The sequence below is a fragment of the Condylura cristata genome, unplaced genomic scaffold (assembly GCF_000260355.1).
Source record: "Condylura cristata isolate star-nosed mole 26May11 unplaced genomic scaffold, ConCri1.0 scaffold00028, whole genome shotgun sequence".
NCBI classification, from domain to species: Eukaryota; Metazoa; Chordata; class Mammalia; order Eulipotyphla; family Talpidae; genus Condylura; species Condylura cristata.
Window position 1 is genome coordinate 25,219,656 of NW_004567129.1, and position 25,075 is coordinate 25,244,730.

At 58.8% G+C, this 25,075-nt stretch overlaps 1 protein-coding gene across 1 annotated transcript in view; it reads right to left on the minus strand.

Moving 5' to 3' along the window:
- The window catches only part of PEPD (peptidase D), a 94,612-nt gene extending 70,420 nt beyond the window's left edge, over nt 1-24,192 (minus strand). Inside the window, exons 1-6 of the mRNA XM_004690539.2 lie at nt 24,108-24,192; nt 18,762-18,945; nt 16,949-17,076; nt 11,029-11,092; nt 5,392-5,439; nt 3,735-3,796 (exon numbers count right to left, since the gene is read on the minus strand). Of these exons, the coding sequence (XP_004690596.1) occupies nt 3,735-3,796; nt 5,392-5,439; nt 11,029-11,092; nt 16,949-17,076; nt 18,762-18,945; nt 24,108-24,124 (503 nt within the window). The 5' untranslated portion in view covers nt 24,125-24,192. The remainder of the gene's footprint in view (nt 1-3,734; nt 3,797-5,391; nt 5,440-11,028; nt 11,093-16,948; nt 17,077-18,761; nt 18,946-24,107) is intronic.
- Between the last annotated feature and the right edge of the window lie 883 nt (nt 24,193-25,075).

The following is a 25,075-nucleotide window of genomic DNA, read 5'->3' on the forward strand; positions in this document are numbered from 1 at the left end:
CTGTGGGCCACCCAGGGGGCTGGGGATAGAGGGTGAGCATGGACTCAGCACTCTGTCCCAGCACTCCAGTTTCCACCCTGTAGTTGCTAGCCCAAGGAGGGAGGCCAGGCGTGCATGGAGGACAGGCTGTGGAAGCAGCCCCCGCTCCTCTCCTGCTAGGGACTGGGGTGGGCTTTCAGGGGTGCCTCCCGTCATGGACGCACCTGGGCCATAATCAGAAGTCCGGTCCTAAACAGTAATCTGATACAGAAGTTAGCAGTGACCAGCAAGCCATGGCCTCTGACCCAGACTGACATTTGGGTGGTCTCCTCAAGTTTTAATAATGTCCTTCTACGTCCCGGGCTTTACAATTCACATCTTCGAATATTAATATCCTTGCATTAATAAGCCCCCAATTCAGCAATTTCATATTTAACTGCTTATTTAAATGGAATTAATTTGTAACCAATTGTCTTCAGATATGCAAGGCAATTTAAGTAAATGCCAGAAGATAAGAAATATGCTTATCCTGAATAACCAGCTGATGTAAAATCCTGCCCATATTTCTCTCTCAGACGATGGCCTGAAACCCAGGCACAGTCAGCTGAACTATCTCATGGCAGGATATCCCCCCCACCACCACCCCAAATCTTGATGGATGGGCAACCTTCAGCTGAGGCTACCCGGCCCCCACAGACCATCTCTCTCCCTTCAAACTCTGTCTCTCTCCCAGGAAAATCTGCTTTAAAGTCAACCTCCTCAGATGCTAATGAAGATTTATCATGTCTGATTTTGCTCCCAAGCTGCAGGAGCCAGTTGCTCCAGGCAGCACGATGCCCACAGCCTCCAGGGTGAAGCCCCACGTCCTCTGGCCACAGGGCTGGCCTCTCCTCTCAGCCTCAGCCGGGACCCAGCTGTGCACTCACAGCAGGGCCTGCTGGTTCCACACCTCCCGGGGAGGTGTGTCCACTTAGCCAAACATGAGGGGTGGCCTGGCCGGCCACGACACTCAGCACGAGGCTGGGCACACTGTCCCTTTACCCCCAGAACACCCAGGAGTTCCAGGCCACGATGAGACCCCTCTTCTACCACCCCATCCCACCTCTGCCTCCCTGTCCCCTCTATTCCCGGCCTTCTACTATCCCCACCATCTTGAGACCTGGCACATCCCTGCAGGGGGCAGGAGGCAGCTTGGCCCTGATCAGGGAAGACCAAGGGAGAAGTGTGTGGTTTCCCAGGACCAGTGCCACAGCCCCATCAAGATGGCAGGCCTGAGCCAACCCTGAGGAGCCACCCTGGGCGAGGTCACAGGTGGCAGCCGGCGAGACGGGGGCCGAGGCCTGGGATCTGGATGTCGGGGAGCTGCCATTGGACCACAAGCCGCCTGCTCCCCTAGCCCAGGATGAAGGTGGCCTGAGATGGGCCGTGAGGACCTCGGAGCAGAACCCGAACCTCCACCAAAGCAGGAGGTCAAGGATCCAAGATGGAAGGTGAGGCAGAAAAGTTCCAGAGGGCCAGGGCTTGCAGGCGTACAGTGCTCCGGCAGGGCAGTGAGAAGCAGCGAGCAGTGGCGAGGAGGACGACAGCAAGATGCATCTTGCTTAGGAAACCGGCGGTTCTTATGCCCCGCAAACAGCTGGAGATGCGTGTCGGCCGGGGAGTGCACGGCTGAGCTGCAACCCAGGACAGATCCTCCCCCACTGCGCCCAGATGGCAGGGGGAAGCAGGCGGGGCCCCAAAGCAGGGAGGGCGTTCACCAGCCCTGTCAAAGTCAGTCTAAAAACAGTGGGTGCGGAAACAGCACTGGGCACTAGTGTTGGGGTCTGGACAGCACCCCGGTCAGCCTGTCCCTGGGGAGGAGCCAAGGACAGTGCCTGGTGGAGCACCGCCCAGTGCCAGCAGCTGGGCTGGGGGTTGCAGAGCTCGGGCTCCCTGGGTTCCTGGCGGAGGGAGAGGTCACTCAGGGAGTCACAGGTGGAGGTCGGGGTGTGCTCCTGGGGGAGAGGTTGGGTTCAAGCAGGGCTCCTGCAGGGAGTGGAGGACAGGGCCGAGGCCCAGGCTCCCCTTGCCCACTCGCAAAGCGGAAGTCCAGGGCCCGCCTCCTCCGGGAAGCTTTGGGGAGCAGCCAGCAGAGCTGTTCTCGGGGCCCACATCCTGGGCCCACGTCCTGGACCACACTCCCACATCACATGAGCCGTTCCCAAGAGGCTGAGCTGGCGTTCTCTGCAGCAGAGACTCTGGAGGGAACCAGCAGAGCACCCACCGTGCACAGCCATCTGGGAATCTTGCAATCAGTGATCCTGGGGAAACTGAGGCTGGGGGAGCAACGGGCTTGACAGGGGTTCACTTGAGCACGGCTGTCTCCCAAGCCGTGCCAGGCTTGGGTGAAGTGGGCTCTTGTTTGCCCCCCTGGTAAGCTCAAGCAGCAGCACACTGCTTGTGGGGGGAGTGAGGCCAGGGGGCACGTCCTGCTCCGGTCGCAGACCCCAGCAGCACCGAGGCCACCAGGGCCCGTCCCATCGGGCTCAGGCCCGACCCTGGGACAGAGCGGGCAGCAGGTGGGAAGACAGCGCAGGGTGGAGGCAGGCGAGTGGGCATGAGTGCTGGCACCTGGCAGAGCTGGGGGTCAGGGAAGCCAGGCTCAGGATGGGCAGCAGCAGGCTGCACCCCATGCACCCTCAATAGGGCTCCACGGCTGGCGTTTCCACGAGCTGGGCTCATCACTGTGGGCGTGGGAGGGTGGGCGGCACGGTGGTTCTAGGGAAACTCCCAAGAGGATGCGGAGGTTTGAGCAATGAAACAAGCAAGCCTGATGCCTGCTCTCCCTGCCCCATCGCTCTTATCACTGGGGGAAGGATACATATTTATGAGCTCATAATCCTTCCTAATCACCCCTACATCACACATACACACCAATTCCCATGGCTCAGCTCATACATAATTATAAGGTACTTCCTCTGTCACTGCCTCGGCCCACAGAGGACAACAGAGGACGCAGTGGCGGAGTCTGGGTGGTGGGGGAGGGGCCCGGCAGAGGCAGGGACAGGAGGCCAGAGGAGGCCCTCGCTTGGCTCGGTGGAAAATCTGGAAACTCTGCTTTAAAGTCAACCTCTTCAGAGTTTGCACCCCTTCCCTCTAGGTCACACCCCTGCAGCCTCAGGGCGGCAATGCAAGCCCGGCAGAACCCCTGGGGGCCACAGCAACCAGCCAGGGACACAGGCACAGCTGGCAGGTAGCCCTGCCACGGCCACGTGCGAAGTGACAGGAAGGCGAGGTGCTCCGCTCCTGCCCCTGGGGTCTGTCCTCCTGCCTAGAGGGCAGGCAACTTGCCCCAACAGGGCTTCAGGGTTCAGCCTGGAGCTCAACTCGGGGGTGAGGGCAGGGAAGGAGGTTCCTACCTGGGACTGGACACAGGGGGCGCAGGGGAGGCTGATGGCTAGGAGTGAGAGTTTGGGGTGGGGTCACTGAGAACAGGGTTCTATGGTAAAGAGCACCCCGCCCATGCCTCAGGGTGGCCAGGGCTCTCGCTGCCCACCCGCGCTTCGTTCTGAGCTCCACAGAGGGTGGCAACCGTTCCTGAAAGGAAGCAGTGAATTCAAGCAAAATTTTTCTCTAAACATTTCTTCACAATGCTCAATCTAACTCGTTTGCCGCATCCTCCAGTTTGTGTACTTAAGTCCAGCTTGTGGACCGGGTGGCCCTGTGGTAAAGAAGTGAGGGGTCCGGGATGGAGAGTCCGGGGCCCCAGGACTCACTTGCTGATGCCCTCGAAGGACGCCTCCCGGCAGACGCTGCCGCTGTCGGTGTTAACGCCGCGCTGGGGAGAGAGAGAGGGAGTGTGAGGCGCAGACATACCACGCAGGGCCACGCTGTCCCCGCGGCCTGCGAGGACAGAGTCCCCACCCAGGCCGGCCCCACCCCTTCCTGCCTCCGGGAGCCGCAGCTGCCCTGCCCAAGGCGCGCTCCTCCTCCAGGACCCACACGCCTGGGTGCACGTGGCCTGAGCGACCTCTGCCCACAAGGCCCCGGATGCTCGGTGCCAGAGCGGAGGGGCAAGGAGAGCGGGGCTGAGGCCGCCCTGCCAGTCTGCTCTCCCAGGCTGGCCCCGCCTCCCAGGCAGGTGGGGTGCAGGTGCCTCTCTGACAACATCAGGCCCAGCTCTGCCAGAGAAGCAGCCAGCACCCGACTGGCAGGTCGGGCCGTTCTCCGCGACACCAGGACATGGTATCACCTACGTCTCCCCTCCTCTCCCTGACTGTAAGGAGACTCCAAGTGCAACTCAGATAGGAGAGGAGATGAAACGAGGAATTCAAGCCAAGGTACCATCCCCAGCAAGGCAAGCATCTTAAATGGCCACTTTTTCCACAAGAATCCTGGGAGGGCGTCTAATTGCACCACCCAAACAGAACGCACGAGGCCATCTTTGACCACAATCATCTACCGTAACCTTTCTTCTCAGCCAGCAAAACAGCAGAGCGGAAAACAGAGACCCTGTGAAGTGCTAAAATAAATAACCAAGAAAATCTATTTCTGCAGAAATCGATTAGCAAAGGAGAGAAGAGCCACGCCAGGAGGAAAGGAGGATGGAATACTCTTCGGGTTTGAAATGGCCCAAGGCCACGGGAGTTCTCAAAGCACACTTCTGCCCCAGCCACTTCGCAGCCTGGGGCCCCTCGCCCTGCGAGGCACCAGCGGCCCCCAGCACCCCCCAACCTGCCCGGCTGTGGCAAGTCCTGGGTCAGTCAGGCAGACACCTGAGGTGCATTTCCCCAATTCCATTAACAGTGGAGCAAACACAGCAAAGTGAGAGCCTCCACCCACACATCCCACGCTCTCAGCCTGGTGCAAATACATCCTCCAGCCAGGTTTTAGCCCTGGGGAGGGGATGGCATCCTCAGTGGCTCTGAGACGGGACATAGCACACCCCAGGGAGCTGGAGAATCGATGTGGTCCTGGGCATGGGTCCGTTCAGACTGAGGAGTCGCCACTTATCACAAATTACCACCCATTTCGGTTTCCCAGTCCTCCCCTACTGCTCCGAGCTTTGCAGAGGAGAGTGGCCCCCTAAAATCCCTCCCTTGTGGGCCCTCCCCGGTGGCGCAGCGGGTTAAAGCACAGCACTAAGAAGCTAAAGCCACTGCAGCATGAGTTCGATCCCCGCCTGCCCCGGCGGTGACCCCCATGGCACGGCAGACCTCTCCTGACACGCCCGCTGCTCCCCTCAGCAGTGTACTTCGTCGATCTGCCTGTTCTGCTCCCCGCTCTGTCTCTGGTGAATCCTCTCACCACCCCTGCACCTCTGGCTGTACCCCAGTTCTGTATGCATAAATAAATAAATCTTTAAAAAAATTATATATAAAATCCCTCCCTTGTGCCCAAATGCTGTCCTGTTGCTGGACAGCAGCCACTTACCAGAGTGAGGAGGACAGCCGGGCTCCGTGACGTCAGAATACTGGCGATCTGAAGGGCCAGAAGGAGAAATCCACGTTAGCACAACCACTGCAGTCTGCAGGAGATTCATGCCACGGCTTACTGAAGATGGCTCATGTTCACAGAGTGAGTCCCTAAAGCAGCTGGCACCCTGGTGTCCCCATACTGCAGATCAGGAAACAGACCTCTGAAAGCGACATGACTATCAGGTTATCAACCTAGGCCTGGCACAAACACTTCCCCACACATCCTGCCTCCAGCCTCACACTGCCCCAGGCTGAGAACAGCCAGGCGCCACCCACCAAGGCCAACACGTCTGTTCACCTGCCAAGTCCACCTGAAAGCCCCTCTTGGGCCCTGACGCTCCCGGCAGACTCCTTCCATGCCCCCCTAAATAACGTGGAATCAGCCATCCCCTACCTCACCCCAAGTCCACACTCCACCCCTCTACTCCGGCCTCACGCCCCTGGGCACTGCCACTCCCACCCCAAACCTCTGAACACACCTGCTGGAATGCCTTCTCCCCCTCAGCCACTTCATCAGCTTGCACTCAGGATGGAGGTCCCTGGCCCCCGCCCCAGCGGGCTCCTTCACCCTCACCTCCATGGCCCACGGCAGCCGCAACCCCCAGCAAGGCGGCCATCACCCTGCATTAGCCGTGACAGGTGCTACCTGAGGGAGCCAGCCTCCCTGGTGGGGGCACCTCCCTCCTCTCCTGGCCCTGCCCCTGAGTCTACCCTCCATCTTGGCTACTGCAGACCCCAATGTATTTGAGTCCTGCTTCCACAGTCCAGCCTAAACTCTCTGACACCCCAGCAGAGTGAGGAGGGCTTGTTTTAACAGCTTATTGAGCTATTGCCAACACACGGTGCTGCACATATTTAAAGTACATGTTTTGATGAGTTTTGACATATGTATGTATATGCTTTTTAATACCGAGAGGCTCCCAGAGAAAACCTGGAATGCACCAAAAACTATAAAAAGATAAAATACACCTACAGCCCCATCCCCAGAGACTTCTCATCTCTGCACATAAAAACAGAGATGCAAAGTGACATTTGGATCATATGAAGTTACACGCTTCGCTTATTTGCTGTCATTAAATATTCTTCAAACACGCAATTTTTACCAGTCACTATCGCTGGGGATGGTAAACACCCAGCGAGCCCTGATGATGGGCTGTGCCAGTCACTTCGGCATTACCTCATCTAACCATCCGTGGAGCAGGTGCTGTGAGCATGCAGCTCCACACACCAGAGTTAGAGACTCTGCCGGCTTCCAAGTCGGGGGGGGCAAAGCACCACGGCTAGCAGAGCACAAGCTCCTCACTCATTTCTATGCAATTAGATAAATACTGCCGTGTAGGACACCCCTGTAGATGAGGCTTCATTCCTGTAAGGTAAACGCCTTAAAAGTTATTTCCTTAGGGCCCTGCTTGGTGGCGCACAAGTTGAAACACAGTACTAGGAAGCCAGCCTCAGCTGCTTCAGCAGGAGTTCGATCTTGGGCCCCGGAGGTGACCCACATGGCGCGGCAGACCTCTCCTGACCCGCCCGCTGCTCCCCTCAGCAGTGTACTTTGTCAATCTGCCTGTTCTGCTCCCCGCTCTGTCTCTGGGGAATCCTCTCACCGCCCCTGCACCTCTGGCCTGTACTCCAGATCTGTATGCATAAATAAGTCTTTAAAAAATATATTACCTTATAGAAATAAATCTGACCCAGTGGAACCATGGGGGTGGGAAGGCCATGGGCCCTGCCAAGGTTTCTGATGCTTTGGTCAAAGGGACCCTAGATGCGCCAACCCCTTCCCACAGGTGGGCATGAAAACATTCCTCGCTTCCCCAGGAGCTGCTCTGGGGTGTTGTGCTACACGGGCACACATGTGTGTGTACACACACACACACACACATGCACACACACGGCTGAGCCCCGGCCTCCTGGGGGAGGGGCGGGGAAGGCTCGTTACTGCGAGCGACAGCCACACGTGTTGGGCCCTGAGTGTGTTCGCGGACTTGAAGGGCCTACATTCATCAGCTCAGAACGATGCCGTCAATTACAGCAGCAGAATCAGAGAGCGAGGAGGCACTTGGGGATTGTCTGCGCTATTGTCCTTGGGAGAGAGGAACCGGATGGATAACAAATGTGCAGGCTGATGGTTTTTCTCCCGGCAACAACTCAGGCCGTGCTGCTTAGGAAGAATGGAGAACACGGCTGCTGATGCAGATGGATCGCGGCCGACACAGAACGGGCTGGGCGGCGGCCGCAGCCAGCAGGGAGACATCTCGCACTGACACCGCTGCCCGAGGGGGCCTTGGTCACCTCTGCAGCCACAAGCCCTCCCCAGCCCACACATCGGTGCCACACTCTCCTCGGCACACCCCGATCCTGAGTCTCGATAATGAAGGCCATGAGTCACCCGCTCAAAAGGCAGCCGGCACACAGGCCAGCGTGGCTCTGTCAACAAGGGCCTCATTTCCATGGTGCAGTGGCCACCAGGGACCCGGCAGCCAGCTTTGTTAAATGCCCCTGCCGTGCTCTGTGCCACAGCCGGCATCGACTGACCTGACAGCCCGGCTCCCTGGCAGATGGAGCTGGCTAGGGACTCACAGAGCCATGCAGAACTCACAGAGCCCTGAGGGAAGGGGCTTCCCCTGGGGACAAGCGGAGGCTTTCTATGGACACCTCACGCGCCCTCACGCCCATGACCAGGCCTTCAGGCTGCTCTTCACGGGTGATGATCCAGAGGAAAGGGCTGGGAAACCCTTGACCTGTGCTGTCAAGAAAGCCCACACTGCTCCACGGAGCAGCCCTCCCTTGGGTGCCCCCAGGATTTTTAAAATGAACTGTCTTTTGGAAGCAGGATGCACTGCTGGCCAAAATGCATTTAAAAACTAGAACATTTCTAAAATTTAAGCATCAGGAATGATCACAGACAATACAGAATTGCAGCCACACTTCGACAAGCCGGATAATCTGGAAACTCTGGGCCAGCAGTCCCACGCAGGGGCTGCCCCTCTCCAGGTGCCACCACAGACCCCACCAGGCCTGATGTCTCTCCACACCCAGGAGAGGAGGCCCATCCACGGCAGCCCTGCCACAGTGATTTCTCTTACATCCATCCTGCCTGCAGGCCCCCTCCAACATCTGCCTGGAGCCCTGGGAGGGCCGGTGCACAGCCCATGCCCCCACCTGGCCAGTGCCCACCTGGGCCAGTGCCCAGCCAGGTACGCCACCCTTCGCACTGTGCCCTACCAGCAATGTTGTAGCGTGCCTCGAGGGTCCCCTGAGTGCCCCTTTCTCAGGGGAGGCTCCCCTCACTCTACCATCTTAATAATCACCTGCAGGGAGGAGGGGAACTAGACAGCCACATCTGCCACATCAGAGTCTGGACGTGACATTTCATACGTGGTCCCAGGTGAGCAGCCCTGACTTCCTGCCTTCTTCCAGAGGAGACAAGTGCCAGCCACTTCCTGCAGCTAGATGGGGCTGAGCAAGGTGGCCTCCTGTCCCCTTCCGTGAAGCACAGGTCTGGGGACATGAGCGCCGCCCCACCGAGTCTTAGCCCAGCAGACTATACTTACCGTCAGGCTCCACAGAAAATCCAAGGTCTGTGGAAGCCTGTGTCCCCTCCACAGATGTGCCCCATTGCACCCCCTCATTCCTAACAGCACATGCAGAGGAGGAGGGCAGGACCTCTGGGCTGCACCGCGACTCTGCTATTCTGCTACACAGCTGTGGCGCCGTGGAGGGGCCTTCCATCCGTGAGCCTGTGACAGGGTGAGAGCTCCTGGGGGGCTGGGGGAAGGGGAGCCATGAGAATTACCCACACACTAGCATCCGAGGGTGCCAAAGCCTTTGTTTCCAACAGAAACAGGAGCAGCGACAGTCAAGGCCAAGCTGATAGATGATGACAATGACGATGCCACACAAAGCTTCTGAGCCCGAAAGGAAATCTGTTCTCTGACCCCGCTGGGGACTCCTTTAAGATTCTGCTTTATAGAGATTAAGAACAAGCTCTCGGCGAGGCTGTAATTCTACACTGTCATTAAGGGTTTTCCTCTCCTGACACGAAACCTCTGCTTTACTGCACTTGGACGCCAGTTCGCCTTCTCCAGAAATCACGGTTTAAATGAAACTTTCCCCGGTCACAAAAGCAAAACTGTCAGGCTATAGCTGGGGAGGCTGGGGGGGTGGGTGTCTGCAGCCCAGAGACACTGCCGGGTGCCCGAGGCAGGTATGTACCCCAGGACCCGGCCCGGGTCAGCCCTCGAGTTTCACCCCAAGGAGAGCTGGAAGGTCGAGGTCGCCAAAGGGCAGGAACGTTAAGATGCAGTTTATGGGCCAGTCAGGAACAAGACCCAAACAGAGGACGGGCAGGACTTAGAAACACAAGGCAAATGGCCAAGGAGCACGCGTATGTTCAGGCTACCTGAGGCGCCTCAGCCAGACCTCAATCTGCGGTCACAGCATAACCACTGGCTCTTTGATGCTGTGGGTCAGCCCTAATGTTTGGCGTTGAAATCACATGACATAAAAGAAAGCTCCATCAGCAGTTCCCTCTCTTCCCACCGTCCAGCCAGGCAGGAACTGGCCCCTGGGCTCTCATAGATGCTCTTCCTGAGCCCCCCGGGGAGGCACCACGTGTCATGGGCTCTAAGCCTAGCCCTGGGTCTGAACCTGTTACGGTGCCCACCTGTGCCGGGCGCGGGCAGGCAGGGTGTGGGAGTAATGTTGGGGGGAAAGAACTGAACCCTAGCGACACACACAGGAGAGTGGGGGGTGGGGTGCAGGCCAGAACACAGCCCCGCAGTCCGTGCGCCATGTTCACGGCTGGCCCCCCCACTGGTGGGGAGCGCTGGGTGGAGATGTGGGCTGGCTCCACAATGCACCCCTGACTCTTGGTGCGTGCCCACATGTGATCTCTGTCTAGGGAAATGGGGCATGGAGGGTCCCATCCAGTTGATGTGCCAGACACTAACCTGTCCGTGAGCATGGTACCCCAGCACAGGCCTACACAGAGCAGGGTGGGAGTGGGGGGCGGGGTGCTGTGGCAACACGCAGGGTGGAGCAACAGGCAGTGAAGGCCTCCTGTGTGCCCGGCAGTGGCGTCCCTCAGGGAGACCACGAGGTCTCTGCTTCATCGCCTGACTAGGAGCAGTGGAAACCGGGGCCCGCGTGGTTGGGGGCCAGATTCAAAGGTCCGTGAGGACAATCACACACTTACCCAGGTCACATGGCATCACCAAGCAGCCATGCTGGGAAGTGGGTAAAAAGTCGGGGACCTCCCCAACTCCACCCCACAGACCTCTCCCGACTGTGGCACCTGTGACAAGGCTCCCGACACGGAATGCCCCGTTAGAGCCTGGGGGCACTCAGCTCAGCCCTCGCCAGGCAGGTCCTGCCCCTACTTCCAGCCGCTGATTCCGGGCACTGCAGGCCAGAGAGGTCTGAGATACACCTCTGCCCCCCGCCCCCACCTATTAACAAGGGCACTTCTGAGGGCGCGGGCGGCCGGGAAGCGGCAGCCCCTGCCATCCAGCCAGGTGGTGGCAGCGGGAGGAAAGAGTGTCCAGAGCAGAAGGTGATGAAGCCAGGGCGGCCCAGGGCAGGAGCTGCTGACCTCATCTGCGAACTGGACGTCATCCACAGCGTACTTCTCCTTGAAGTGCTCCTTGGAGTGGATCCTCAAAGAGAAGCACAAGAAACAACAGATCAGGCCTGGCCACTGCTGTGCGCAGACCACCTTTCTGCCACCAAGTCCAGGCCATGAAGCCCAGGGACCATCCCGGCCCCACCGGCCCAGGCACTAAGTAGGTCTGCCCAGGACAGGGCAAAGGGCACGAGCCTCAGAGACACCACTGGGCCACCCCTGCCTCTCCCAGCCTCCCAGCTGCCCCCCTTTCCCCCCCGCCCCCCGCCTCGAGCAGCTGCAGACAAGCCGCCTCCCTCCACCGCCCATGACAGCCCATCGGGCAGGCAGCCAGCACACCCCACTCTTTGGAGCACAAAACAAGCTGCTCCCAGGCCCCGTGGAGCCTCTTTAAGGAAAGTTAAAAATTAACATTTTAAAGAAGTCAATATCAGTATTACTCACTGGGACGAGAAACACTCAGGCTTACTCACATCCCTAAAATAATCAGCCAGCGAGAGGACAGACACGGTCAGGCTGCCCTCGCCCACCACAGTAGGGCTCCATGGCTGCGCTGGGCAGCTCAGGCCCGGGCCCAGCAAATGCCATCGCACCCTCCATCCAGCCCCCGGTCAGCGCTGAACCAAAGTCACTGGTGGGGACAAGCTCAGAGGAGGCGGTCACTGGCCACCTTGGGGGGAGGGAGTTGCCAAGAGCCAATGACGCCATGCGCACCACCTGAGCGCCCCCCACCCACTCCCGCCAGGCCAGCACATCAGCGCAGAGAGGTCATCTCTGTCCCGCCTGCGTGGCGCCTTCTCGTCACCGGGCATAGGGCCGAAACAGGCCTCAGGAGGATACAGCAGATGGGCTCAGACGGTGCATCCCGGGCTCTCAAGAGTGAGCAGACGACCGGGCTGGGGGTGCCACGGACAGTCTTGGGAGGCCAGAGGCAGTGGAGAGGGCGGGGCTCAAGGATGACGCCTCTGAGACCCCAGTGACCAGCACCTCTGCCCAGGACACAGAGCCCTCTCTGAGATACCCCTACTTCCCTGTCCACCCACTCCAGTGTCCCCGACTGGGTGGTGGCCAGCAGAGTCCAGGGACCCAAGGAGAAGGGGGTGGGCCCTGGGGACGGCGGTGGCAGGGAGCTCAGCGCCAGCAGTGCGTGAGGGGGCTGGAGACGCTCGGGGCCCCAGATGCTCGGTGCTCTGTCTCCTGTTGGCTTCTCTGAAGCGCGCTGGGTGTCAAGCTCCCGCCGTTAATTAAATTTACACAGTCCAGTCACATTAGCTTCCACGACTGAGACAGAGCTCAAAAGTTCAATGGCCAAAGTCTGGCGCCTCCATTAGCGCTGCCTCAAGCAGTTACAGGGCAGGAAGGGTGCCAAGACTCGCCTGGATGCCGGAGGCTGGTTCCAGGGGGCCCAGCAGACTGCTCGTGGGTCCTGCACTACTGGGCAGTGATGCCCTCAGCACTGAGCTGACCCCGCAGTCGGCTCAAAAGCAGGTGCCAGCAAGAGGCAGAGACAACAACAAAATGTGTCTCTGGGCCTCACCACCAGGTCCTCTCGGCCTGCCCGAGTTCCAGCCCCCGCCCCGGGACGGACGCCTGCATCCCGGGCCAGCCCCGACCTCAACCGGGTCCCGTCACAGTATCACCTTCAGCCGTGACGGGCATCAAGTGCAAACTCCCACCAGACTCGGGGCCCCAACCCTCCCAAGCTGCCTCGCCAAGAGAAGAGACACCCAGAAATGTGTTCCTGCCTCCCCACCCCAGGGTCCCGCAGTCAGGCCTCAGCAGAGATGTAGGAGACCTGAGGCCGTTAGTCTGAGGTGAAGGGTGGGACCAGAGGAGGGGAGGGGAGGAGGGACAGGGAGAGGTGAGCACAGGCTGTTGTGATCTGCAAGTGGCCCTAAGGCCCTGCTCCCACCTGCCCGTTCTTCGCCGGCAACCACAAGCCACCAATTTGCACGGGAGTCTAGGCGTAGCAGGGGCCAGGCCCCCCAAGTGCCCTGGGCCCGCCTCCCACGGCTGACACCGGCTAGCCAGAGTGAGTGCTGGGGGCCTCCGGGGCCACATGGCCACGCTAGCCACAGGGCTGGTCCCCCGAGAATAACCGCTTGACACCTCCAACCTGAAATGCCACGAGCATGCCTCCAGCACACTGCGTTCCACTCTTTTCGAAAGGGCAGAGATAATTAAGTTTGAGCCATACTTATTTTTCATGTTTGAGGGCTCATTATAGCAACAATCATTTAAATGCCACCCTAAGGGATACACAGGCCAGGCCACCAACACAGACCCTCCACCAGACGCTTGGGGCTGGCAGGAGAAAGAGCCGCGTGTCTGCGTGAGCCCTGCACGCCAGCCGGAGAGGCCGCTGGGTGCTGCAAACCCACCGCCCCGTGTCGGGCCTGTGTCCAGGGTCCAGTGGACAGCTCGGGCCAGAAACCTTCAGATGGGGACCCAAGTGGAGGTGACTGCAGAGGATGAGGCAACAGGGAAGCCTGGAAACTTCCTTCCCACAGAAGGGACGGCGTTGGCAGGAGAGGGAGGAAGCAGCCCACTCAGAGGGGTTCATGTCCACGAGATGGGCCAGCGTCCAGGCACCCGGTGCGGGCAGGCCTGCTCCGCCGGCTGCTGGGCCCCCCGCGAGTTAGAGGCCTTTCCCTGAATGTGGCGTCCGGCTGGCACAGCGAGAGCCAGCCAGCACCCGCGTGGGGCCTCCGGCAGGAAGGAGACGTGACTCGAAGTCCACAGCGCAGACACATGATGGAGCCCTCTAGAAAATGAAATTTCCGAGAGCAGGTCTTGCTGGCTAGCTGACCACCTGCACGCGGTTAATGAATAAGTAATAGGGCCAAATTACAGCAGTCACCATCAATTTCCAGTGGCCAATTTCCAATTTCGAGTCTGCCTTCAGCTACAAACAACGCTGCTGCCTTTCACGCTGCTCGCTGCACAGCGCCCGGACCTGCAGCCAAGCCCCGGAGCCCGCAACCATTTCGAGATTCTATCAGCTTGTCAGAGAAGAGCAGCTCTCTCTGAGGTGCGCAGGCTGCCAGCCCTGGGCAGTGTGGCTGTGAGCGAGCAGCACTTCTTGGAGACCCAAGCGACGGGGGGAGCTCAAGGATCTGGGACAGGGATCAAGAGGGGGTCTCTGAGCAGCAGAGCTGCAAAGAGGTACCTGGCTGTGTGGCCTGGCAGTGCCTTCAGGTCTCGGGGCGCTGGTGCCAGATTCCACCTGATTTAGTAGGAGCCAAGAGGATCCTCAGCCTCCTCAGGAAGACCTGAGCCTATGCCTCATGCCCGACAAAGGGAGCCAAGACCCGGGCACCAGACAGTGAAGGCAGCCCTGGTCCCCAAGACCCAGGTGTCCACACGGGGTGAAAAAAGCCTAGATGGGGAACACCACACGCACACCCCAAACCCCACCGCACACACGGAGACATCACTCCACACACGTACACAGCACAACATACAGCACCCCGTACCACTGCCCAGCCACACCCCACCACACGCTCCCGTAACTGTTCTTCTAGCAAAAAGAGCAGAGCTCAGGGGCTCAGCCCTGAGAAATCTGCTCATACCTCTGCTGCACAGACTCAGCCCAGAGGGGCCCCAGGAGATAAGCACACTCCTCTCTCTGAGCCCCAAGCCAGGCACTCGGTCTCCGGTCCAAGCCTGGGGTCTCAGCCAGGGGTGGGAGCAGAGCACAGCCAAGCCGCAAAGGTTCTCAGAGGGTCTCCCCACGTGGCCCTAAGTGGCTCACCCCCACGGCTGCGGAAGCTGTCTAGGCTGTTACCCAGTGCTTAGAGACCCCAGGTACCCAGCCGTCAAAGCCCGACTCTGATGGAAACTCTCCCATCCAAAAAAGCTCCAGATACTTCAAAGATTCTGAATAAACAAATCAGAAGCAAACCACGCTCCTGTCTGGGGTGACGAGCAGCCCAGGCCAGGCCGCCACGGCCAGCCCCTTGGCACCTGCCGCCCTGACAGCAGGAGGGGCCGCTCACGCAGGAAATGGCAGCTCTGTAGACGGGGGTGTTGTTTCCCTGGGAGACTCTGGATTGCAGTATCTGCCAGATGGAGTTTCAAAAGCCATCAGATAGATGCTCAAAAGGAAGCTGAGGAGCTGAAGGTCAAATGTTCAGTCTGGTGAGTTTTGCTTGCAAAGGCCAGGTAATCCCATCGGCCTCGTTCCCCGGCCTATTGATTAGGATGTCTGGAAACAGCCACCCGCAATCAGATCTGGCCACTCCCCACCTCCAGCCCCAACAATCAACCCTTCATTGCCACTTGTTCCCGTTGTGCCTTCCTCCCCCGACCTCGGGACACGGGGGAAGGCCGAGGACAGAGGCAGTCACACAAGCTGGGTCTGGCGGAGACCACGGCCCAGCCCTCCGCTGTGGTGCCTGAACACCCCTGGGCACCCAGCTGCTGGGTCCACGTATTCCTTTCCAACAGGGGGTCCTGCCCGGCACACCCATTAGCACCCTCAAAAATCACCCAAGCCTGTATGTCAGTAATAGAACATCAAGCTGGCTCGGTAAACTGAAGGACAACTTTTAGCAGAAGTTCTGAAAGCCAGCCGTGGGCAAGATGCAGGACATGATTCCTTATTATTGACGATTATGTGCCAGCAAAGCCAGCTGTTAACAGCTGTTTCCTGACCAATCAGCTCCTGGATTTTAAATCCTTAAGTCAAGTGCCATTTGGCTTCCCAGATGGTGGCTTTGGGGAGACTTGGTGAGATTTGCTCAGGTTTTCTCACTGGACAGCAGCATCCCCACGGCAGGGGTCAGGCGTCCTCCCCCTGGCTGAGGACACAGAGCCTCCACCCCTCTCACAAAAAGCAGGCACACAGAGAGCCAATGTACCCAGCACCCCCACGGCTCCAAAAGAATCCCATCCCCCCCCCCACCAGGCCAAGAAAACACCCCGGCAGGCACCCCGGCAGGGAAAAAAACTTTTCTTCTGCTCTGCCAAGCCCAGTCTGCAGCACAAAGGCACAGGCCCAGCACTAGGGACTCTGAGCAGAACTGTCTCACACTTGTGAGCCGAGCCCCTCCCCCCCAAGACAAAGGACAGAGAAGCATGGGCCAGGCCAATCAGGGGGCTATGGACAGTGCTGGGGACACTGACGGCGTGGGGGTGGTGCAGAGAGGCTTCCCTACAGTGTCCGGGGGCCTTTGCATTCACGGCAGCCACTCCACCGGGCCCCTTGGCACCAGGCAGGGAAGGCGGAGGCTTATACGTCAGCCGGAATAATCGCTCTCTGAGTTGAAATGCACACTAGATGGGGGTGCACCTCCAGTCCCCCAAGTCATTCTGGTTAAGTACAGCTCTTGCCTGAGTGCTTCTGAGCAGGCGGAAACGGCTCCTGGGTGGTGTGGACACAGCCAAGGGCCAGAGCCAGCAGGTGCCACAGATACAGGAGAGGGCCCCCCGCGTGGCCCAGCCTCTGGCCCACACCTCACTCAGTGCAACCCCAGGCCTGTCTCACAGGCGGCCAAGCCCGCCACTGGTGCGCCCCAGCTTGCTCAGCCCCGAGCAGATAGGAGCTAAGCCCTGCACATGTGTGAGGGACCTGGAGAAAGGCCCCAGGCCACGCTCCCTGGCCAGCACCACCCTCTGCTGCCTCCTGTGGACAACCTGCCATTCCCTGTCCCCTGGGACAGGCTGAACATCCAGAGCGTCAAGATGAATAAACAGCACACCCAAACGAGCATGACCACACGCTGCCCTGAGCCCCGGCCCAGCCAGGGTAAGGGGCGGGCCCAGCGTGGGCCATCAGCGGGCCTGGCCGCCAATGAGCCCTCCACTGCTCTTCCCCTCCTTGCTGCCCACAGGCCCACCCCGCGCCGGCCAGCGGTCAGCAGGTCGTACAGCCCAGACTGCTCCTTACTTTCCCATCCAGGTGGCATGGCTGGGTGGCAGCTTTGGCACGAACAGGGTGGAGTTGCCAGTGTCGACGTCAATCACGCCATAGCAGCCTGGCTCGGTGACTCCAAACGCCCAGTGAAAGAAGGACTCCTGTGGAGGAGAAGGATTGGGGGGTGGGGAGGGGTAGCTCAGCGGGACAAATGGGAGGCTGGGATAGAGGTGGCCAGTGCATCCAGCACCAAATCAAAGGCGCCCCCCCTCCTCTCTGGACACTGCCCCAGCCTCACAGCACCTCCACCCAGCGCCCAGCACCCTATTCCTGCTCCAGCGACAGGCCGCACCCCTTCCTTACATGATTTGGCAGGGGGTATCCTGATTGCTTCTGAAGATGTGGGTTCACCATGTACCCCAGCTCCTCCCGCACCCACATCTCACTGGCCACGGCCTCCAGCCCCTGATTGGCAGTTGGGAGAGAGACCAGTGCCTCTCTGCCACAGGAACCCTGCAACCTGGGTGACTTAGACACCCAGGCCTTACTTACATCTGTGTGGAAAAGGATCCCCCATTTAGGGCTTCTTGCTTCCTGCTCCCACCCACAGAGTAGCTGATGGCTTCAGTGTTTAACAATAAACACTGAGCTAAAGTAGTGTTATAAAGGTATGAAGTGGAGGAGGACGTCTTCCAAAATTAACCTTGTATAACATCAGTAAGGGAGCCAGCAGCTGAATTTGGGAAATCGGCTTTTAAACCAGAACATGTAAATCCTGAGAAACTCCAAGGCTAGTCAGAGAAAACGTATTTAGACCTCCGTGTCTCTAGCAAGTGGGGACTGCAGGCTCCTGGCTGCAAGACCACTGTGGCAGAGGGAAGGGGCCTTCCCCACAGGGGGCACCTTGCATAAAAAGGGCAGGCACCTCAGCCAGTTTGTGCCCAGTGGGGGTGGACGAGTCCAGCTAGAGGCCATGCCTTGCCATCTCCACTCTGCATGCAGCTCCCCGCCCCCTTCCAGCCTGGTGTGGAACAACCTTACCAGGTCCCCTAGGCTCTAACTGCCCCCAGGAAGGTTCTGGAATGCCCAGTGTCTGCTCCCACTCCAGGCATGGCAGCGGGGAGAAGACAGCACTAAATCTGGACTCAGGACAAAGGGTTCTGAGTCATTTCTCTCTGAGCCTGTTCCCTCATCTCTACAGTGGGTGCAATGCTAGGGTCAACGACAGTGGGGCCAGATCGGGGCCCCCTGGCTTTCTGGGTGAGCTCCTCTGTTGGGTGTCCTTGCAGGGAGTCTCAGCCAAGCCACCACATCCAGGCTGACTTCCTGCAGTAGGACTGCCTGCCGCCCCACAGGGTCCCAGAATCTCAAAGGGCCACCTCCAAGTGAGAAAACCGAGGCCCAGTGAGAATCTTAGGGCCAGCTCTGGCCAAGCCAACACGAAAGCCCAGACCTCGGACTCCTGTTTAGATGAGCCAGAATCACGCTTCTCCATACCCTGCAGCTCCCGCCTGGATGCGAGCAGCTTGTGGCCCCATGTGTCCCTCTTGCAGGCCAGGGAAAGCCAACCAGCCCACCCTCTGCTCACCAGTGCTGTGGCCCCACCCTCTCAGCTACAGCACCCAGCCGCAGCTCCACACCAAATGCCACCTCCTCCAGGAAGCCTCACCTGCTTGTTCCCCTAGGAATATCATGTTTCCATACTGCCTGGGAGTATGGAAACTGGGAGGCTTCTAACCCCCAGCAGTGTGGCCTCTCTGGGCTTCCAAGTCCTAACCTTCCTCCAGAGGCTCTTCCTAGGTCCGCAGGGGGCAAAGCTGCCCCACTCCCAGCAGATCAGGCTCACCTGGCGGAAGAGGACCCCGGTGTCGGTGCAGTAGCGCTGGGTCTCCTCCCCGCCCTGCAGCAGCACCACGGAGCCGGCCTGCGTGGCTGGGTTCTTCCGCAGACGCTCACACAGGCGCCGTCGGTTCAGGGCAAAAAGCGCCAGAGGCACTTTCAGGGTTTCATTTCCCAGCGAAAACGAAGGTCTGCAAGGACACAAGCATGCACCACACGGGCTCTCATTAGGCCGCATCTGCCCCAGGCCCATTAGCACGCAGCAAGCTGGTGCCAGCTCAACCTGCCTGTAACATGGACCCCTCACCGGGTCCTGCAGATTCTCTCTCCCTCGCCAGGTTCCCTTAACCTGTTGCTGCTCTGAGAGCCCATCTGCAGTGAAGACACTGCCTTTCTTACAGAAGGGACTGAGTTTACTGGTGCTCACTGGAGAGGTCAAGACAGAGCTCTCGGAATACTCTGGGCACTGCTGGGCACACAGCTAGTGCTCAATAAATGTGAACATGGTCACAAGGTGGCCACACGCACAGCTGTGCGAACCATAGTTGCCTCGTCAGCCCCAGTAGTCAAGAAGCAGAACCAGAACCCTGGGGCAGGCCCTGGACACCCCACAGATGCTGACAGGGCTAGATCCTTGGCCTCTGGCCTCGGAGCAGGATGGTGGACACAGGCGCCTGGCTTCCTGTGCCCCTCAGCCCCAGGATGACCACACACAAACAGGACTGCTACCAGGAACTGAAATTGCAGCAGCCAGCATGAGGCCCAGGACCCTCCCTCCACCGCCCCTACATGCTCACACACACGCGCACACACACACACACACTCACTCACTCACTCACTTTCCCTTGCTCAGCTAAGCCCATGCAGGGGGCGGGCACAGAGAAGAACGTCCCTTCAAAAACTCCAGCAGCACAGGGGAAACCATGCCACCGTGGACATGGACACGGCCTCGGCGAACGTTGCCCGATCTGTGCAGGCCCACCAGCACCACTGGCTGGAACTGCCCCACCTCGGGGCACCGGCCTGCATCTCCCGCCACCCCTCTGTCTAGCGCCCTCCCGAAACACACTAGTGCCAGCTCCACCTGGCCTGCACCAGGACCCCACCTGGCAGGCTCCAGAAGGGCTGGGCGTCCTCTTTTCCAGAACCTTCTGAGAGGCCTAAATCCCTCAGGTCACTCAGACTAGCGCTTTCTGGACCAAAGGCCAATCAGCTCCGCCCAAGCCTGAGCAGCACCCTCTCGGTGGGCCGTCAGCCCTCACTGCAAGAAAGCCTGCAATCCCACTTAATCCGCTGGACAGAAAGGGGCAGCCAGCCTGAGCCACCAGGCAGGCGCATGTACTGCATCACCCTCTACTAGCCATTCGGGGGCACCCCCAGAGTCAAGATGCATAGAGACATGCCCTTTGATTTCTGGTGGCTCCAGAGAGCCCCAGAGAGAAAGCTGGGCCCAGAGCCAGCCCAGGTGACGTCTAGCTGCGAGTTCAGCAAAAGCAACACTAATAAAACGTCTCCAACCTGTTATGCGGGAGCTTTTGTTAACTGGTAGTCAGAATTTACAAAGCAAAAGCCAGGCCATCCCCAAGTCCCAGCACACATAAGCCATGCTTTACTGCCGGTACCGGGCGCACAGCAGTGCCAGGGAGGACAGCAGGGGCCAGTGGACAAACCACGCTCCGCTGCTCAGCCAGCCGTCCCCTGCCAGCTATCAAGGCCCACTGAGGGGCAGGGCCTTGAACAGTGGCCAGGACGAGCCCCGCCCGTGGGGAAGGTGTGATGCCGCTGCCCAGAACCTGTCCCTCATAAGGACTGAGTCACCCACTCTCTTGTCCTCAGTGTCCACCTTGGTCTATGATCCCCGGGGACTCACCCATAGCATTTAAGGACCCTGATGGAATAAAACCTTATCTTTACATTCTCTAACCCATTCACGTTTACATTTTCCTCCATTATTAACGTAAGCAAGTGAGCCGTGGCAGCCGGGCCTGGGAATCTGTCCCTGGCAGGAATTCCACGCATTTTCCTATCACACCACTGCCATGAGGGCACCTCAGAATACTCAGTGCTGCTCAACACCACGTCATGAAGGTAGTTATTATATATTAACTACCATAAAGTAAATAGATATAAAGCCAAGCAGAACGTCAGGTTTATAAAGTAACTTGATGTATAAACTTGGTTTCATATCAACCCAGCATGGAATAAATGGTATATATTTTTTACCATCGGCTTTTATATTTTTCAATATGTTAATAAAGGTTCATCACCTGTTGAAGCTTTTAAAAAAAGATTTATTTATTTATGCATACAAGAACTGGAGTGTAGGTCAGAGGTGTGGGGGCTGAGAGGGTGAAAGAGTTCCCCAGAGACAGAGTGGGGAGCAGAACAGGCGGATCTACTGAAATACACAGCTGAGGGGAGCAGCGGGGAGACAGCAGAGGTCTGCTGCGCCCTGTGGGTCAGCTCCCTGGCTGGGGATCAGACTCGTGCTGCAGTGGCTGCAGATCGCACTGTTGTGGCTTTCTTAACATTTCGTACAATACAATTGGCCTCCTTCTAGTCCTGTGTTGCGGCTCACACATTTGAAGACACCATGCTGAGAAGGGCACAGAGTGCCCAAGGGGTCCACGGCACAGCAAGGCCAGGATCGCTGCCCTCGAATGTGAAGCCCCTTCAGGAGGGTGGGCCTGTGTCCTCACCCTCAGCTCCAGCTCTAACCGGTACTGAGCAGACCTGAGCACACACTCCACCAGTCCCCTGGAAAGGCCGGCTGGCACATCTGGCTTGCAGGGGGCCCTCGGCAGCTGGGCACCACCTCCTGCCCTGCATCCCTCTGTCCTGATAACAGTATGAGCAGAGAGGAAGAGCAGAGTCAGGGCCAGGCCTGGCATGAGCCCAGGAGGGCAGAGGCGCCCAGAGCCTCCCACCCTCACAGCAGCCCCCAAGCTTAGCTGGAGGCCTCTGCTCCAGGCGTACAAGGTTCATGTGAGGGTGGGGACAGGCTTCGATCCAGAATCAATCGACTCCAGCTACTCTTTCTGGAAGAAAGCTGACTCCAGTGTGACCTATGACCAAGAGGTACCCATGACCAGTGCAGGGCAGCTTACCTGGCGCTTCTTGCTGAGCAAAGGCCCAGGCTGGGCAGCAGCCCTCTTGGAACCTTCAGTCAAAGAATTCCAGGTGTTTCTTCACCTTTCAACTCAGAATTCTGACCCCCTCCCACCTACAACTCCCTTTCCCCAACCACTGGGCATCTGCCTAGAAAGCAGGGTGGCTCACAGGGCTGGCTCAGAGTAAATGTCCCCCCTCACTCAGCACCATGTCACCAAGCACCAGTCACAGGGCAGCCAGATACAAAGATGCCGAGGGTGCTAGCTGAGGGCTTCCACTGCTCCCCTGAGGGCTTCCACTGCTCCCCTAAACTGTATGGCATGCACCCCAGGACCACGATGGCCTCCCTTGCTTGGCGCAGGCTCTAGCAGAACTCTCTAAGCAACCAACTCCAACTCCAGGGAGCTGTGGCCACGAATTGATGGCCCAGCACCTCATTATTCCTGATGTTCTCATCTCTCCTGTCTGTGCAAATGGGGGTGAGCTTTGCTGGAAACACACTCACACCTGCTCCCCTTAAGGAAGCTACTGTGACTGGACCTCAGGCCCAAAGTATCCAGCAGGGTAGCCCCATCCCATCCTGACACAGTGCTTGTCAAGGAGGCCCAGTCAAGTTCTGCAAGCTTCCTGTGTCTGTCAGGCCTCCCTTCCCAACGTGCACCTCTCCAAGACTTCGGTCACTCTGTTTTACCTGCCCCAACCACCCTGTCCCATGGCCCAGAGAATCATCTTTGTGATGAGGGCCCTCCTTCCAGGACTCAGCTCCAGGCTCACCCCCTGTCCAGTTGGTTGGCCAGTTATAGGGGTAACAGATCCATATCCGGGCACTGGCTTGCATCAAGTGCTCATTTGCTTTTTAAGACAGGGTCAAGGGCTGGGTGCAAGGATGACCCTGATTGCTGGGCTTTTCATGTATAGTTCTCTGCCTGCGGGGTGTGCATGGCCCAGCACACATATCATCTAGGATGTGAAGGCTTCCTCCACTCTCCCCTGAGTTCAGAACCCACTCGCTTCCATGGCACACAACAGACCAGAGTCAGACAGAGGGGGGACAGTCCCAGGTACCCACTTGCCCCAGGGGGCCGTGAACACCTAAGGGCAGGCATGAAATATTGTCCCGTTCCTAGAGTAGATCAGGTTCCCTTTACATATTTGATTTTTATGTTCCAAGCCCTCCCAGCTTTGGAGGCCAACTGACACCCCACTTTCTGTTGCCATTCTCCCCACCTTCAGTCTACCAGTTCCCAGCACTCTGATCTCAGCCTCCAGCCTTGTGCCTGAGCATTGACCCCTGCACCCGCAGAACCATCAGCCCTTACCCTCTCCCCATTATAGGACCTCCTGAACTCCAGCCGGGCTTGCTCCAAAAAACAGGTTGGAGTAGATTAAAAGCATGAAGGACTCCAGTCCCTCAGGGCAAAGTCTGGAAAAGCTTTCTGGAGGGCACCACACCCTCCAGCCCAGGGACACACCCCACTCTTCTCTGTCCCCAGAACACTCTGAACTCCCAACCTTTGTTCCAGTGTTCCTTCATCTGGGACACTCCACCGAGAGTTCAGTAAACTCCCCTGCCCATGCTGTCCACTAGAGCCATTCTTGCCTTCTTTTGTGCAGCAGAATTAAAAAGCACCTAGTTCACAGGTGTGCAAGATGCTGTACCAGGGAGGCCTGGGAGTGAGCCAGACCTTACATTCTAAAGGGAAGATGACAATCAACAAGTAAAAACAAAATAGTTTATCAGATGATGATGAGAACTAAAAAAAGCAGGATAGGTACTTCAAGAAGGCTTCTCTGAGGACCTGCCATCTGGACCCTAGAAAAAGTGGGAAAGTGGAAAGGGCCCCCCTGGAAAGGGAATTCCATGCCCATCTCAAACGCCGCCTTCCCCACCCCTGGGGGCTCTCCAGTCCCGGGAGCCTTGGCAACCCCGCCTTCCCGTCTCAGGATCGTGGCCGTGAGCTCGCGTGTCAACCCCAACCCCACCTCGGCAGCACAGAGGCGCCGCCACACACGCGAGGGCAGGGCTTTGTCGGGTGGGCAGTGGTGATCCTGGCTCGAAGCGAGCGGCCAGTCCGCCGGCGCCCGGACGTCCGACTTCCAGACGCGGATGAAGAGCCAGGGCAATCGGCGGTGGCCGCTACCCAGGGGCGCGGCGCGGGAGCTGTCACCCACGGTCCCGCCGGGAGGCCCGGGCCCCCCTCCACGCCGCCGGACAGACATCAGGGACAGCAGCGGCACTCACCCGTTGGCAGTCGCCATGTTCGCCCCGCTCCCGCGTCACGTGAAGTGCACCGTCAGCTGAGCGCGGCCGGGTCCCCCACTTCGGGGGCGGGGTCTGGGCGGGGCATGGGCCGGTCATGGGCGGGGCCTGGCATCTCTGCCCCGCCCCCGTCAGCGCCGGTGCGGCTGCAGCCACAGGGGCTAAACTTCTTGGCAAGAACCGAGAAAGATCTGGCGCCACTGGACAGCCTCTGGCTGCAGGCGAGGGGCGGGGCCGTGGGTGGGGACAGAGTCCTTTTCGGGACAGGTGGGAGTGTCCCGAGGCAGCCGATACCTTGACTCTGGTTCAAAGCCCGACTTGGCAGCTGTGGGCGTGGGGGCCCTCGGACCCAATTAAGGGCGGGGCAGAGTCGACCTCTGTAAATTGAAGCAGGGAAAGGGTCGAGCAAAGGCCTGAGTAACTGGAGCAATCTAAAGGTCCAGTGTCCAGAAGAGAGGGTGTGGGAGTGAGAGGTGTGGTCTCACAGGTAAGCAAGGTTCACATCCTGCAGGGCGTTGAAAATGGGACTGAGGAGTTAAGGTCTAGTCTTGATGGAACTTTCCAAGTTCTGTCAAGGGCAGGATGAAGAAGACCCTGGAGGCAGGGAAGCCCGTGAGGATGCTTGGGGAGAAGTAGGTAGTGGAGGGCGCAGTTCAGGGTAGAGAATCTACTAGTGGGTGTTTCTGCTCTGCTAGACACCCGTGGTGGGTCAGGGTCTTCCAGAGAGGAGGATGGGAAGCAAAAGTTCCAGAGGAGCTCTGGAAGGGCTGTGCCCCCTCGTCCCCCACGTCCAGACCTATCACAGGTTCTGGCAGGGCTGCCCCTCCACCTCCCCATCATTGCCCTTGACAGGGCTTACCCCCCTCCCCATCACAGGCTCCGGTAGGGCTGCCCTCCCCACCCCAACCCCTCCCCATCACAGGCTCCTGTAGGGCTGCCCTCCCCTCCTC